We start from the raw sequence: 17,756 nt of genomic DNA, 5'->3' as shown, positions 1-17,756 counted from the left end.
CAGTCCGCCGGCCCGGCCACACAGCGCACGCTCTCTCGCCACGTTAACACCCTGCCACTCGGCAGCACCACGCGCAACAGACGTACTCACCTTCCCCGTCCTGCAATGACTTGGCGTCGCCGTACGCCTCCGGCACCAGCTTGGCGTAGTGGTGGCCATCCCGCGAGTCGAAGGCACCGACGTTGAAGTACACTGAGCCGTTGGCCTCGTACGCCAGGCCCTTCTCCACGATCTTCTCTATGTACGCTATGATCTCCGGGATGTACTCGCTCACCCTGGTCAGGACGTCAGGCCGCAACACCTGCAACCAGCAGCGGCGAGATTTTCTTCAAGTGAAACTTTTTTGCTGATGGGGGGCTACAATTTTCGAAAATTACAATTGCACGAGGGGAATAGTAAGATACGTGGCCAGGGGAACCGGAAGAGGAGACGGCAAGGGAGGGTTAGAAATGACGCAGTACACTTGCACACTTTTGCACAATAGCATAATTTAGCGCTTACGTACTCACATAAAGAGAATTTTGTTTTGTATACCTAATTCTATAATAAGCAAGAAGTTTTACTCCTGTGACACTTGGATGCCACATTCACATTTTTTTAATTTTGAAAACATAAGATTTTGGTAATATTATTATTTTTGACCTATATTTCTTTATTTTATTATTAAAAATATATGGTACTTAAATGTTTCATTAATACTTATTCATCAAAACAGTTTATTGTGACTGACACATAATGCTATTTTAGAAGATAATAATTTGTAGTAAGAACATCTAACTACAATAAAAACAAATCTAAAAGTCATTGTGCTTTTGAATAATTTATCAATGTCAAAATGTAAAAATTAGTTACTAATAACAGATAAAGGTTATAAATTTTTTAAAAAAACATCCAATCAATATGCAAAATATGTTATATTACTGGAGTTTAAATATATTAAAAGAAATCAGTTTTTTTTTATTATAGCTAAATTATTGATTAATATTGCTGATTATTTTTGTGATTTCAGTTGCCATTTCGGTGCTTCATGGTTTATTTGCTTACATTCCTGTGTTGCATGGATGTTATATCGGGGTTCATTGCAATTCACCATGTAACCTTTCCCCTACCTTTTAACATATTCTGAATTGCCACCGTCAGATTTACTGATGTTCCAGATTGCAAACAGTATATACTTCCCAAAGGCATAGCCAACCAATATATATATATATATATATATATATATATATATATATATATATATATATATATATATATATATATATATATTATTGCCTATACAAACTTCTTTTTTTTAAGATTCTTTGTAATTACTCATTCGCAATACCGACAGGTACTTTACCAGACACGCATTCGGAAATTTCACATACACAACTTCTGTTCATTCTCAATGCACAACACTTCACATGCAGTAAGAACATAAGCCTGGAGAACAAAAAGACTGCGCGTGTACTTACGTTCAGGTCGTCCATGTCCTTGTGGAAGTCCGCCTCCCAGTGCTTCGGCAGCTGCGAGAAGATGGCGTTGTCGTCGACGGTCGCACCGTACTTCTGGTCCAGCCACTCGGAGAGAGGGTCGCGAGATTCCACGAGCAGGGCCTAACACACGACACAACACAGTATTATCTTTGAAAGATTTGTGCAATGGGAGTGCGTGACTTGATGTAGGCTTTTTGGACATACGCCACTGCTAAGCACACGTATGTCTGCAGAAGAAAACTACAAAAAACACAAATGACAAAAACACAGATTAAGCAAAAAATTGCTGTTGTCAGGATATAAACACCACACAATACTCCACAACAGGAATATGGTCAACAAACAAAGAAAAAGGAAAATGGACTAACAGAACGAAAAAAAAAAAAAAAAACCACGAATGATGACAGCACAAAAATACTGAACCCAAAAAAATTCAGCACAACAGTTGAAACGAGACAAAAGCACGACAAAACGAAAAGACGAAAACAAACACAATAGTTTTCCAGAAAAAAAAACAGAAGAGAACGAAAAAAAAAAAAACCACAAATGATGACAGCACAAAAATATTGAACCCAAAAAAATTCAGCACAACAGTCAAAACGAGACAAAAACACGACAAAATGAAAAGACTAAACAAAACACGACAGTTTTCTTTAAACAGAAACAGCCGACGTTTCGGGAACTATCTGCTCCCGTCCTCAGGCAGAGACGCACATGGTACGAAAATACAGCAAGCAACGCTCAGCCAACACCTTCGAGGCAGACATCTGACCGGTGCTCCACCTCTGCTACTTTCCAGCATCGAATGGCCCGCCTAGTCGGGAGCGACTGTTGTAAGTGGGGCGGAACGGTAAGTCTTGACTATTGCCGGTGCTCATACCTACTGTTTACTTGATACTAGCTGCCACTTGATACTTTGATTCTCCAGGGATACTTAGGATGACAGCATAGCCGAGGCTGTCCGAAAAAAAAGACAAGGACGTATTAATGCGAAAAAGTTACGGCCGGGGCCAGAACTGCATTCCACCTGCGTCTTTTTCCAGGCTATCTTCTGTAACCTACAAGTGGCAATTTCTCAGAAATGGATAGAAATCTGGTAGTGCTGTTTTCAGGATGAATAGAGGAACATCTGTAGGGTTCAAAAAAACACAACACTTGGAAGTTAATATATATTTTTTTTATAGAAAAGTATTGAGTGATCTTTACAAATTTATTTTTAATCATTCTGTGGAGTAACATTGTGATAGATCGCTTGTAATTAGCAGTGTTAACATTGTGGAGATTACGCCTGGTTAGGTTAGCTACCCAAAAAAATACTGCTGACTTAATATAAACAATATTTCACTTTCCAACAATCACAGACAAGTGTGTAAAACCTAACTTAGCAAAACTATGTCACAATAATCATTAGTACCAGATACTACATATAATGAAATCCGTTAGCTGGACTGGCGCACAGTTTTGTCGTTGTACATACGCTAACCATGAGATTATATGGCATGAAAATAAAGATAAAAGTGTAATATAAGTCCACTGAGTGCTTCCAAGAATATGTACCGGCTTGTTTCACAGCTAAAAAGTATTCTGAAATCATGTCTTTTAGCCATTTTCACTCTTATAAAAATACAGTTTAGTAATTAAATACAGAAACAGTAGTTCTCATTTGCCCTAAGCGTATTCTTAAACACTTTCCACAAGCAGACTCCACTTTGATATCTTCAGCAGTTTTCAAAAGTCACGGGTTTTTCTTAAACTCTGCACACCGTATGTGTGCTCGGTCTATGGGGCCCTAACAACAATAGGTATTAAGTGTAAACTTTTTTTTACACTTTTAACATTTTATGGGGAAAAAATCCAGTGATAGGAAAATTAAAAAAATTGCAGGACAACTGCAAAATATAATAAAAAATAATTTTAATAAAAAAATGCTAAAACTAGAGAAGGGCCGATCGAATCCTCAAATCCCACCGTATCTCCAGTATTCCAAAGATTCTGGATTTGAGGAAAAAATATTCTAAGAGAAATATTAGAGTACAAATAGCAAATAAAAAAGTTTAACAATGGCAAAAGTTTACTAGGCTTATTTTTCTTTATATTTGTACTTGATCTAATATCGTTCCCCAAAATTTTATTCTTTTAATACATATGTATCAAGTAAACTAAACATGTAACATGTACTCATCTGGAAAACTTACGTCATGGAAAAAAGAAGAAAAAAGGGGGTTGTCTGTAAAGTCGGTTTACTGAGGATAATTTTAAGTGATAACGTCATAAAAAAACATTGATGGAAAATTGCATACTTTCTAATTTTCAAGTATTATTTACAGTTTTTGCAAATTTAATTTAAATAATTTGTTTAAATATAATCACGAACAATTAGTAATAGAAATAAACGGAAATCAAATCAATGTCAATAAAATGTTAATTTGAAATGACGAAATTGGACAATATTCTCAAATTTTTTAAATTTCTGCTTTTAAAAAGCCCGCCTTAAGGGGCCCGCCTACCTGGTCACACACACCGTGTGCAGAGCTTCAGGAAAAACAATGTGATTTCAAAACTACTCAAGATATCCGAGTGGGGTATGTTTACGAAAAGGATTTAAGAGTTCACTGAGGCCCGAAAAGTACATTTAATTTTGAATCTTTTTTTTTAAATGTATTTTTAGAAGTGTTAAAATGCCTAAAATGCGTGTTTTCAGAGTAATTTTTAGGCATAAAACAAACAGTACAGATTCTTGAAAGCACTTACGGGGCTTGCATAACACCTTTATCTTCATTTCTCCGCCATATAATGTTGCGGTCACCACTCAAATTTCACAGCTGTCCTGTGACGACGAGAAGACTGCGCGCCAGTCCAGAGGAGACACCGCGCTGGAAGCACCAGCGAGCGTCGCGCTTATCACCCAGGCCTCACTAACACACATACACCCCTGACGAGGCGGGCCCATTAACCTGTTTATATTATGGAAGATTTTCCTTGCACGGTGGTTGGCCGGTTCTGGCACGCTCAACTCAAGCGGAACGTGACACTTTTTCGTGCGTGCAGCCGGCGTTCGTCTATTTACAAGACGTTACCAGAAAAATGTGATCGTGCACGCACCTCGACGGCGGCCTTCGTGCGCGCGTCGTCCCCCGCGCGCACGGCCTCCTCCAGCCGCTCCACGGCGCCCGACATCCGCGCCAGCATGCGCTCCGTCATGGCGCGCCTGTCCGGGTCCGCGGCGTCTCGCGCCGCGCCGGCCAGAAGCTCCAGCGCCTGCCGGGAGTCCTCGAGGCGCCCGGCCAGGCCCCGGCTCTCCGCCAGGTAGCGATCGTACAGGTGGTTCTGCCGCGCGCGCCGGATGATCTTGTCGTCCACGTCCGTGACGTTCATCACGTACGTCACGTCGTAGCGAAAGTAGTCGGACAGCACCCGCCGCAGGATGTCGAACGAGATGTACGACCTGCGAGCGAGAGAGAACAGTGGAAACGAAATACGTGCCGTAGTTCTCTTGCTATAACCTTCTGAATTTTTTTTTTGAAAGATCAATATTTGCGTTTTTAATTGCTAAGCTCAATCTTTTTGACTGTTGATCAATGCTGAGGCACAACTATGAAATTTGAGCGGTGACCGTTACATTATGTGGCAGAGAAATAAAAATAAAAAATTAATGCAAGTACCTTAAGTACTTTCAAAAATATGTACTGGTTTTTCATGCCTAAAAATTACTCTGAAAACATGCCTTTTAGCCATTTTTCACACGTCTAGGAATAAAGTTTAAAAATTTATCCCGGAAACAAAACTACTCTTTGTCGCTCAGCGTGTTCTCAAAATGCTTCTCGTGTGCTCGGGCGGGCAGGGCCCTCGACAGGGAGGGGAGGGGGGAGTACTGAGGAAGCAAGACGACGCATCGAAGTACCTGGCGTGGCCCATGTGCGAGGCGTCGTACACAGTCGGGCCACAGCTGTACCAGGAGACCTTGTTGCCGTGCTGGGGCACGAAGACCTCCTTGGAGCGCGTCAGGCTGTTGTAGAGCTTCAGGCCGGGGCGTCCGGACGCCGGCTTGGGCGGCTCCCAGTGGGGCTGCGTCCGCTTGGCCATCCTGCGCAACACGGGCACACGGTCCGACACCGCCACGCACATTGCTCTACACCACCACGCACATTGCTCTACACCACCAGGCACATTGCTCTACACCACCACGCACATTGCTCTACACCACCACGCACATTGCTCTACACCACCACGCACACAGTCCGACACCACCACGCACACAGTCCGACACCACCACGCACAATGCCCGACACCACCACCACGCACACGGCTCTACACCACCACGCACACGGTCCGACACCACCACGCACACCGTCCGACACCACCACGCACACGGTCCGACACCACCACGCACACCGTCCGACACCACCACGCACACCGTCCGACACCACCACGCACACCGTCCGACACCACCACGCACACCGTCCGACACCACCACGCACACCGTCCGACACCACCACGCACACGGTCCAACACCACCACCACCACGCACACTGCTCTACTCCACCACGCACACTGCTCTACACCACCACGCACACTGCTCTACATCACCACGCACACGGTCCGACACCACCATGCACACTGTCCAACACCACCATGCACACTGTCCAACACCACCACGCACACCCAAAACACTTCCCGATCTACAGACAGCACGTTGTTATACTACGCTCAGGGACATGAATTTTCCCCCGAAAAGATTTTGAGACCAGCCAGTCGAGAGCTAACCCTTTGAACTCCTATGTAGAGCCAAGTACTCCATCTACCTTACCGTTTCCAATCCTTTGTCGTGTGTCTCTCCAATCCTTTTGAATGTTACATGGAATGACGTCACCCAATTCAAGGGGTTGGTGAGTCAAGACTTGACAAAGAATCGGAATAGGAGTTTCAGATAACAAGCCTGATGACTTGAGGTGAAATTATAGTTCAAAGTGTTAAGACACTGTGTTTCGTGATTGGTCAAGTTTCTTTCAGTTTCTCTACGATAATTCAGCGTGGAAGACAACGCATCCTAAATGGCCCGGTCAAATAAGGAAATGACTTCTCTTGACGCCCGCCATTTACAAAGAAAAGGCAATTGGCGCAGTCATACATTATATTGCCGTATAATGAGCGTTCAGATTTTATTTTGCGAAAAATGCCTGCTGCTAGTTAGGTTGCTACAGAATGCCAGGATTATATTATATATATATTATATATATATATATATACACAGACATATATATATATGCATACACACACACACACATATATATATATATATATATATATATTAACTTTTTCAGGCTCCAATGACCAAAAACAAATCAAGATTTGCACACAACACAATACAAAATGTTTCAGCACTCAAAATTGATGAAATACTTGTTACTCTTCTGAACTATCACTTTTTATTTTATTTAATACCAGTTGCTCCTATAATAAAAATTATTTTATTGACATCCACAGAAGAAATTACAACCGAAATTATCTAGCAGATCCTTATATTTCAGATTATATTTTTTGCTTAAATGATTTTTTTACATGGTTTGTACCCTCTTATGCAATAAAACATCAAGTATTTATGGACCTAATTACTTTATCACCTTTGCTATTAAGAGGTAGAAAACTATTTGCAATATCACAAAATACCCCCAGAAATTTACAATATAATAGTTAATGCACAAAAATAAATTTGTTAGTCAACTCTGACTGATAAGACCATTAATTATTTTTGCAAGATAGTATAAATGTATTATAATAAAAATATGGATCAAAACTAGTGTTGGGTCAAATCCCAATTTTATCAAACCCGAATCTCAAACTCGAAAGATTAACTCAAATATAACCCACGAATCCATATCTGTCTCAAAGGGGAAAAAAAAAAATAATAAAATGTACAAGAAGTAAGTTTCCGGAATCGATACATATTGTAATTTTTACTGATATAACTAAAAGTTATAAGTATAATATTATGGGGAATAGTAACAGGATAGGCATAGAAGAAAACAATTTAGCTAGTACACTTCATAGGTTATCAGCGTTAGAATTTTTTTATTTACTTAATTTTCTATAAAAAAAATTTCTTTTAATTTTTTTTCTCGTATAGGCCTATATAATCCTTTGAATACTAATGATATGAAGGTATTTGAAAAATGGATTGGTCCATCCCTAATCCAAACACATTTTGACCATTAGCAGCATGTCAAATAGACCATAAAATGTTTTCCAGAACAATACACAGTCTGCAGTATAACCGCAATAAATTTGCTCAAACTTTAAAACAATACATTATCGACTGTGGCCATGTGAACGACCATCGACATCTGATCATGCTTGAAATAAATAAATCAATACACAGTTGATTCATTAATTTTTGTTCTTAAAGTTTATTAATTATATGGGTTTATTTGTGATTAAAGTACAGAATGTTTTCAAGACATTAAGGAAATGCACTATTGAAAAAAAAAATCCAGTTTGGTTATTTATTAACATTTTGCACAATTTCCCTGTGTTTTCCAGGTTTTAAGACCCCTTTTTAATTCCCTGTCCATAGGAACCCTGGATTGGTAGCACGCTCAGGTCTAACAACCTTTTGAAACAAAAGCATTTGGTGATTATCTACGCTTAAAAATAAAGGAATGTATCAAAAAATAAAATGTGTCCTTTAACTTGACTTAACTTTACCTCACCACCCTCAAAAAGTGGGGAAAATGCTTTTTTTATTGTTGATTTTGAGTTCCAGCCTCATAGTTAGGGGTACCTACTTAAAATGGCTGACACTATATGTAAACACAAACTACATACACACACACACTTCTTTCTTACTTCCAGATAGTTTTGCACACGTCAACCTAATATTTTGGACGATTAATTCACATCTTTTCCCTCATCAATTTCTCAATCTTCCTTGAGATTACTAACATACTACTGTAAAATTCTGCCCATTCAATACTCTATTATTTAGAAATTTTTTTAGCATATTACACCATTACGTCAAAACCAAGGCACATGACATACGTCATACAAGTGTAAGCAGTTGAAAAAATAGACGAGGTCTTAGCAGGTACTTACATATCAGGTACATAACCCAACATATAAATCAATGATCTGAAGTACAGTGTTTGTAACACACATTACCCCATAATTCACACAAATAAGAGCAACCACACATTAAACATTTAATATATACAATAGCATGAGCAAGCTAAAATAATCAATACTGTTGCCGATTTTCAAAATAAAAATTCCATTCCAAATTTTAAGCCAGTGGTCTTCATCAGGAATGTAGGCAAACAAAAGTCCGATGCTTACATGCTAATTCGTCAAGTATTTTAACTTAATAGAAAAATACTCAATTTATGGTGCTATCTTTAAACCAGTTATGTCATTCGAATTGCATGAGAAAGTGTATTTGGTCCATTTCTACAAAAGTCAAATGCCAACATCATTTCCAGACACAGATGGCATGGTTAAAAACCCAGCCTTTCCTCTGATAAGATAAGAAGAGGTTTCCTACTTTCACCATGACACTGAAAATTTGTGAGATAGGCCATAAACAATGACAGGTGGATGGCAATATAAAACCTCTATAGAGTGTCTTGAAAATAATACCTACATACTGCCTGAAATTAGCTGCAGTATCATTACCATCAACTTCCTTAACTCAATCTTATGACTAGGGATAATATTTTTATGGTGAATTGCGTTAAAACTTAGAACACACCAAAAAGCATGTCATTAAACCAAATAACACCAAAATACTGGCACCATACAGCTACGAACTTGAACTAAAATCACATATAATGTGCAAATCATAAGCGTTAACACCTTAACAAGCCAATACCATTTTAATTGTAATACCAACCTACTGCAAAATTGACAAAAATCACAGAATTCATGAGCTTCATAAACGGGAGGGAAAAAAAACTTGAAATTTTAGTTAAGAAGGAAAATAAGTAATACATTTTATAAAAAAAAAAAAGATAATTTTCTGACAAATTTGACCACAGTTTTAAAAAAGCTATCACCTCAGAAAAACGATTAATTGCCACACTAGCAGTAATGACATAGGTACAGTGAAACTCACCCTGAATGATAGGAGTAAAATGTATCCATAAATTTCATCATGCGAAGAAAGGAGAATAAGATTTGCCTGTGAGGTGATTTAACGAACTGGCACGTGTAGCAACCTTTTTGCTCGGTTTCGCCAAGAAACCCAAACTGCAAGATACTTTTTATCTTGGCTAGTACCAAGATAAAGATGACAAAGCACTCTTGAACGAGGTGTTGCCACAGCGGCTAGTACCTCCGGCTTCTCATCAGCATTAGTCACACACCCAGCTTCTGATGAAACTGTTCACACGTATGTGATCATACGGGTCGGTCACACACATGCCAACACGAGGGTTTGATTTAATGCCATTTCTTGGACATACAGCATTGCAGTTGTGCACTGTTTGTAATGGAAAAAAAATATTCAAGAATGCAAATTAAGAAATAATAATTGAAAACATAAACCCACAGAGAACAAGTTTAAATCAGCTGATGTCAAACAGATGAACCCAATGAAGAACCTAAACAAAATAAATCCACTATACACAAGAATTTGCCAATTTTAATGTCAGAAAACTAAAACTTTGTAATAACTAGAGACCTGAAAAATTTGCGGGTTCATTTCGTGTTATGCTAAAATTCAAATAGTTATACCTTAGTGCTGCTTCTGTCATTGGTTCACTGTTAATCTGGAGGACTGAGGGCCAATTAGAGACCCTCACTCATAGAAGTGTCAAATCACATGCCACCCAGTCGAGACGACTCACAAGTCAGCAGCCAATGCAAGTTGGTAAAACACTACTAGGAATTTAATTTTTGTGGTTTTTGAGACATTTAATATTTATTTTGAGACTTTTTTGAGACTTGTCGTGACCAGTCTGCGACTTTCGTGACTTGTAGACGCCCTGTATCACCATGAATGGGCCAATCATAAAGGTCTATACAAATTCATTTTAATCAATAACACAATGAAATCTTTTGCTGTCATGTTTTGAAAAGAAACAATCAAGATTAGAACAAATTCACATTTCTGATAAAGTAGAGATTATTTTTTTTATCTTTAATATTTCTCTTCTGGAGCGATGAGAAAAATTTTAAAGAATTCTAAAGGGCCTGCTTACTAAAGAACCTGGATCAAATTGACAAACTAGAATATTAGAAGAAATATTTATTATATTAATTTTATTCCCATTGTATCATTGTAATTTTGTACAGCATTGCTTGTCCAATATCTTCATGCAAACTTGTACAGACTACTGGATGCAGTTAACTAAAATAAATGCAAGAATCAGACATTCGTCTTTGTGACTCTAAATAAGGTTGCATATTTACTAGCACGTGATGGGTCAAATCTCAATTTTCTTGAATAAAAATTTCAAAATCCAAATCCCACAGAGTACCTACCTCGAATCCAAATCTTGGTGTCAAGTGTCCAAAAATAAAATAATGCAGAATAATTGTAAAAATATTAACTATGGCGTCGAAACATTCTACAGTTTAAATAGTTGCTTCACAAACTAAGTTTCCAGGATTAATATTATACCTCAGGTCCTTAAAATAATATTTTAAAAGAATACCAGTAAATAGGATAAACATGTTAATGTTACAGTGTACTGATGAAATGGTTAATTATTTAATTTTTAAAATAATATTTTGAGTAATAGTTTAGTGTGATTGTTAACTTGTATCTGACGAGTAATAAGCTGCTTCAATTTAATTTGTAAATCATTATTTTTATTGAATCACTTTGAGTTGGCTCCTTGTTACATTTTTTAAGTTTGACTTAACTTCTTAAAATTAATTATAAAATAGTTTAACATAACTACTGACAAGAGTATATGTTGAGAAAAATAAGGTGTTAGTACACAATAATAACCATTTAATAAAATATTTGCAGAGCATAACAAGAAAATAAAACACAAGTGTATAATGTTTAACTGTATTGTTATTTTATAACCGACATGCTCATAGTTAATGTCTTTGTTACAGTATTGACTTGGGGAGATCTCGGTGCACTAGCCAATATAAGTATTCAAAATTAGGTGAAGCAAGAGCCATATTATTATACTTTGTGTCTGGGATATAAATTCTATCATGTGCTCTTTCATGAATAAAATTATACTTGTACATAACCGTGCTTCCTTTACTGTTTTAGGGTTTAGAAAAACCCACACAGTTACCGGGCAAGGTAACAATATTGTAATATAATAATGTAATCTATTAAAGGTAATTTCTCAGAAACCAGTAGGAATATGGAATGCTTATTTGCAGGGTAAATATAGGAATCTCTCAAGTGTCCAAAAAAAAGTATTTTCTGAATTTTATTATTAGGATACTTCATGGAAAAGCTACGCTGTAAGAATATTACCTTCTGAAGTGAAACTTCTTTGCTGAAGGGACAACAATTCTAGAGTTACGAAAATTCCGCTCGCGCGAGGGGAACAGTCAGGTACGTGGTGGGGGAACCGGTAGAGGAGGAGAGTGCGTCAGCGGCGACGCCACTCCAACGCATGCGCTAGCGGTCGAATGGGAAGACAGGTACGTAGTGGAGCATGCTGTATGCTAGTTGTATCGGCCGGAAGGGGAGACGGCAGGGGAGAGGTAGAAGTGACTCAGCAGTGATGATACGGAATTCTCGTAACGCTGCTTGTGTTTGTTACTCATCAGTTTCGTAACTGCTGAGGATTGATGCTACCAATATTTCTTTCATTTTATTTAAAATATCTACAATTTATTTATTTGTGTGGAAAAGATTTGTTGATTTGTGCAATTCACTTTAGGGCAATTCCATGAAAAATGGTAACTTTGATGATTAAAAATAAAAAAATTTTAATTGTGCAAAATATGTGGCATGGCCACCTAAATAGCTTGCCTGATTGGTAACAAACACAAGTTTAACTTTTTTATTATTTTATAATTGGCAGCACTTAATCAAAGATAGCCATCAGCTGTTTCTTGAAAACAAGAGTAAATGTTGTTGGTTTTCATTTGAATGCAGTTGGTTTTCACTGGTCTTGAAGTGTTATCTGGTGGAATGCTGAGTGAACTGCTACTTTTTAAATTAAAGATGTAAGTATATCTTGCTTAAAACCTTGTATTATTAAAAGTGACATTTATTTGAATCACACTAAATTGTTAAGTCCCACACGTGACAAGAAATAGGTTACAATTATGTTGTTTGGTGTTTGGTATCCATAAACATATTTTAATACATATTAATGTAGTCTAAAATATAATTTGAATATATGTATTCCTATGATTTTATTAAATATTTTTATTTATGTCCCACACGTGACAATGTTACATGTTTTGGTAATAACCTTTATAAAGGTGAAGACAATTACGTAGTAGGTCTGAAGTAGATGATGGTAATATCTAACATATTTTCAGCTTTTCAAACAATATCTTAAAGTTTGGTTGTGTGTGTATTAAATTTGTACGTAGAATGATGTAAACTATAACTTTGTAGCTCCTAAATACAAAACTTATCACCATGTGTATGATGAATGACTACATTCCAAAAATATCCATGCGTTTCAATGCCTTCCTTACAGAAGATTTAACAACACATATAACCTAACCTAAATTTTTTTTTTTGTTATTTCAGACATAAGTTCGACATGGAGTGTCAGGCTGCAAAGTCTAAAACCAGCAGTGCTGCAAGGATGAAGAAGATGAGAGAGAAACTGAAACTAACTGATCCAGAGTATCAGAAGAATGAAAATAAGAGAATATCGGACCTCAAGATGAAAAAGAAACACCATGAGCAAGAAAGAACAAAAGGAATTAAGGAGAGGGACAGAAAACGTCTTCAAAGAGCAAGGAAGAGAGGAAAACCCACCATATCAAGTCTACATTCATCTAAGATAAGTGTTGGTCCCGTTCTATCACCTTATCGTTGCCAACAAACATACAGCAAAGCTATGCTGAAGACATTAAGAGTGCTCCCCAAATCACCCAATAAGAAAAAGGCTGTTGTTAGTGGACTAGCAGAGAGTGTTGGAATTCTCCTTTCCAGCAAAATGGATAGTGACATTGCCAAGTATTCAACGAAAAATCATACCAACTATTCTGTTGTAACTGATTTCCACTTTCGTCCAGATATCACATATATATATATGTCCAGGTATGAAAGACAGCATTGCTGTGTGGGAAGGTGGTAAAAAAGTAACTCTGCAACGACACTACCTAACTATGTTCTTACGAGAAGCATTTGCCATTTTTAAGGAAGAGAAACTGGACTTCCAGATTGGATTCTCCAAATTCTGTAGCTTGAGACCAAAGAATGCACTTCTATTAAAAAAACACACCCTCTGACCAATGCAAGTGTAAAACACATGAAAATTTTAAACTAAAAATAAAATGGCTGAACTAAACTTACAGAAATGAATTTTGGGAAAACATTCTGTGTGACTGCAGTCTCAATTCCCAGTGTTGGCAAAATTTATGTGGAAACTGCGCCAATGGCAAGTTATTGTCAACAACTAGCCATCTTGAAACCACAGTCGTTTGGAAAGAGTGGGAAAAAAGTGAAAGAATGCAACTTTTAACTAGAGAAACTTTGAAAGGTGAACTATTTGATAAAATTATTGATTGCCTGCCTGAAATGAAGGCACATGTTAATATCAAGAGAGTTCAGCATGCTGCTTTCCAAAATGATAAAAAAGAGAATGACACTCAAATTCTTCAAATAGATTTTGCTTTGTCTTTTGGTTGTGAATACCAAAATGAAGTCCAAAGTGCTCTATGGACTCGCTCAAGTGTTCTTCTTTTTACAGCTGCACTGTTTTACAAAGGAAACTGTCAAACATACCTTATCTGCTCACTCAAAAAATAAAGATAAGGAAAACCATTTTTGTATTTTTGGAGTTTCTTTACAGTGAAATTTTTAAATGTGACAGAAATTCTGACAGAAATCCCAAATCAGAAGTTATATGGAGTGATGGGCCGTCTGCAGAATTCAAAAATAAGTACATGGTGAAAACTATTGGATATTTGGCTGAAAAGTTCAGGAAACCATTCACATGGAAATATTTTGCTACATCGCATGGGAAAGGTGTAGTAGATGGAATTGGTGGAAATGTGAAGCATCTTGTTCACCAAAAAATGCTGAGCCAGGGTGATGGGGTAATAGTTCAATGTGCTAAAGATTTTCCTTCTCTAGCTGTTCAGGTAGTCAAAAGCACACAAATCTTCTACATTGAAGAAAGTCACATAACTTCAGAAATATCTGACAAAACCCCATGGGATCATGTTTTGCCTATCCCGGGAATTTCAAAATTCCACTTGATTGAGGTCAATCCAGGTGCGCAATCATTTGTCGAAATCAAGATCTTTCTTCGGATACTCACTGCTTTGGTGAAGGATTAGATGAACAGTGCAATGATCTGGCTGTAGGACATTGGGTTCTTGTTGAATATAATGGAGTCAAGTATCCTGGTGAGATAATTTCGGTTGAGGGCAGTAATTCATTCAAAGTGTCTGTGATGGAAGAGTCAAATGTTTAAGGACTTTTCAAATGGCCTAAGGACATTGCAGGACGGGTTCGAGTAGATGCTATAAACTACAGTTCTCAAGAGATAATTAAAAAGATATCGGCACCAGTGTTAGCAAACAGTCTAATTTTTTACAAGTTCTGTGATATGTGAATCAATAATATTTCTTTAGGAGACTATAAGTTTTACAATATTTTCTACTTTTTTCTTATTCCTGCTTAAATAGGCTATATTGCTAATATTTTTATTTCAGTTTTATTGGGATGGATGTTTTTATTTTAGTTAGCCTACATAGTTTTTCGTCCAATGTTTAATTCACTGTTTTTTATTACAAGTATGATATATTGTACCTATATTATAAGTTATAGGTGTATGGAATAACATAAAGAGATATTCTTGAAATTGAAAACAACAATGATATAAGGTAACGGAAGAGTTAAAAAAAGGGTGGTTGTGCTTATTATTTTTAAAGTTGTAAAGTGTCCCACACGTGACACTAAAAAAAATATTCATTGCTCTTTAAGATTTAAAAACTTTAATGTGTTTTAACACTTGTCAAACAGTTAATACTTTGAAGATTACAATAAAAATATTAAAGTTGTCCTTCCTCTGCTATTTTTGCTGAAATTTGCCTCTAAAGTTGAAAGTTGAATTTAATGGTGGTAACTGCATGTCACCCACGTGACAACATATATATATATATTTCTTTCTTTCTTTTGCCTGTGACACAATTATAAAGGTCTATATCTTTAAAAAAAATCAGTTAATTGTGGTGTTTTCAAGTCATCATGAGTTTTACAAACTATTCACATACATTTACTATTTTGATGGAAAATTTAAATATAAAATGGGTTCAAGTGTCCCACACGTGACAATGGAATCACCCTTAATAAGTAGGAATCACCCTTTATAAGTAGGTATCACTTATTTTTATATGAATATTATGATTGAAATGTAAAAAAAATATATACAAGAGGTTAGCTTTGTAAGTGTAATTTATTTTTGGTAAAAACATTATGAATTAAAATGTCAAAAGGAATTATAGACTGATGAGATAAATTTTATAATAATTGTTATATGTTTGATAGGTGTTATTTTTTGGTTGTTCATTTTATTTAACTTAGCTGGAGAAAGTGATTTAACATCATGCCTAAAAATAATAAAAAGGCAGAAGCAGATAAGAAGTACCTATTATCAAAGGCAAAGTGGGAATTAACTGTCACAAGAGGCACCAAAATATGCCAGTGAACAGATGTGAGTGTACAGTACGTGGAAAAAGGGATTTATTTTTCATTTGAGACCATACTCACATCCTTAATATTCTCAAATATCTCTTGTTCAATAAAAAATACTCATTAGACTTCTGTTGCGCGTGGACTCTACACACACTTTTTTTTATTAGAGCAGCTACTTTCCAATTATCTAAATCTGGGCCCTCTACTTTATAAAGTGTGAGTGAAGCAAACCCGGATAACTCACCAATCAACAAATTGCAGGCACATGGGTGTGACAAATGTGCGTGCTTCACTAGCATTTGGGCAAGCTAAGTGGCACAAATGTACGTATTGTTAAGAAGCAAAAATGAAAAACCGTTGATCAAGCACTTTTGCAGGAATATCAAGAAGCATTATCAGCACAAAAGAAAAATTTATACTACTTTTATTTATTTCAAAAGGCCATTGACACTGTTACAAAATGTTTCTCCCCAATCTAGCCTAGCTTAACATCAAATAAGAAAGGAAACAATAACTTAAAATTTAAAGGTTAAGCTTGGGCGATTTGCCATATGGGAAGCTTTCTCACACAAACTAAGTTAAATGCACGCAAGCAGTTTAAACTTTCATTTCGCCAATGACGTTATCATTCACCCGGAAAAGCAAGAGTAAAATAGTAAATGATTTCAAGACAACGTAGACACATGACCTCCTTACAAAGAAACCAAACACTTACCTCAAAACAAGCTCAAAGACGTTAATAAATTATTCTTCATGAACTTGAAAAAACAGCCGATTGAATCTTTAAGCATAAACGAGTCAACATTTCCTCAAACAATTTCACACATGGAATTACCCAAACACGGAACACGTAGGTCGAATATGACACTTTTTCCAAGTATTACTGCAGAAACATCATCATAGATCACATACATAGATAGTGTATTCATAATTATCATACATACCTTTGTTTTGATTATTACGTTTAAAATTGAACAATTATAGAGAAAATGTTTTTATTACTATATAAACAGATTTAAACTAATTTTAAAACTTGAACTATTCAAAATAAGTATGTATTCAAATATTTCAGCATTTGTTTGCAAATGTTACTAAGGGCCGTATTCCAAGACACAAAAATAAGGGTTTAGGTGTTGAATATGCAATACCTGTACCCTAACGATATTCCAAGTGCACGATAGGACATGGCCAGTCCCTTATTTTTAGGGCACTGATTTTTGGTGTCCTATCTGTTGCCAATTTGATCCATAACTGTATATATATTTTTTCCTTTTTAATGAACTTTAACGGAACTTTTACGATTACAATTTCCCCCCTAATATCTTAAAGAACAGCAAACATAAATACGGCCAAAAATTCATCGTTTATTCTTGTACAAACAAAATTAAATATTTTATTTCACATTATAATTCCATAGTTTTAAAAAATAAGCTAAAATTACGATGGATTCCACGAAGTACAACTGTTTATAGCCTCGC

The 17,756-nt window shown here is 36.6% G+C and overlaps 1 protein-coding gene across 2 annotated transcripts in view; it reads right to left on the bottom strand.

The window, feature by feature from the left end:
- The window catches only part of LOC134540934 (cysteine--tRNA ligase, cytoplasmic), a 43,374-nt gene extending 26,194 nt beyond the window's left edge, over positions 1–17,180 (bottom strand). The window contains exons 1-5 of one of the 2 annotated variants that reach the window (XM_063384016.1): positions 16,994–17,180; positions 5,380–5,562; positions 4,581–4,923; positions 1,458–1,598; positions 91–301 (exon numbers count right to left, since the gene is read on the bottom strand). In XM_063384016.1, coding sequence (XP_063240086.1) covers positions 91–301; positions 1,458–1,598; positions 4,581–4,923; positions 5,380–5,561 — 877 coding nt within the window. In that variant the 5' untranslated portion in view covers position 5,562; positions 16,994–17,180. Of the gene's footprint in view, positions 1–90; positions 302–1,457; positions 1,599–4,580; positions 4,924–5,379; positions 5,563–9,582; positions 10,257–16,993 lie in introns of those variants that run through there. The other variant, XM_063384015.1, reaches the window with a different exon arrangement.
- Between the last annotated feature and the right edge of the window lie 576 nt (positions 17,181–17,756).

This window comes from Bacillus rossius, chromosome 17 (genome assembly GCF_032445375.1).
Source record: "Bacillus rossius redtenbacheri isolate Brsri chromosome 17, Brsri_v3, whole genome shotgun sequence".
NCBI lineage: Eukaryota > Metazoa > Arthropoda > Insecta > Phasmatodea > Bacillidae > Bacillus > Bacillus rossius.
Note: the sequence above shows the minus strand (reverse complement) of the source record. Positions and strands in the feature narration are given on the sequence as shown.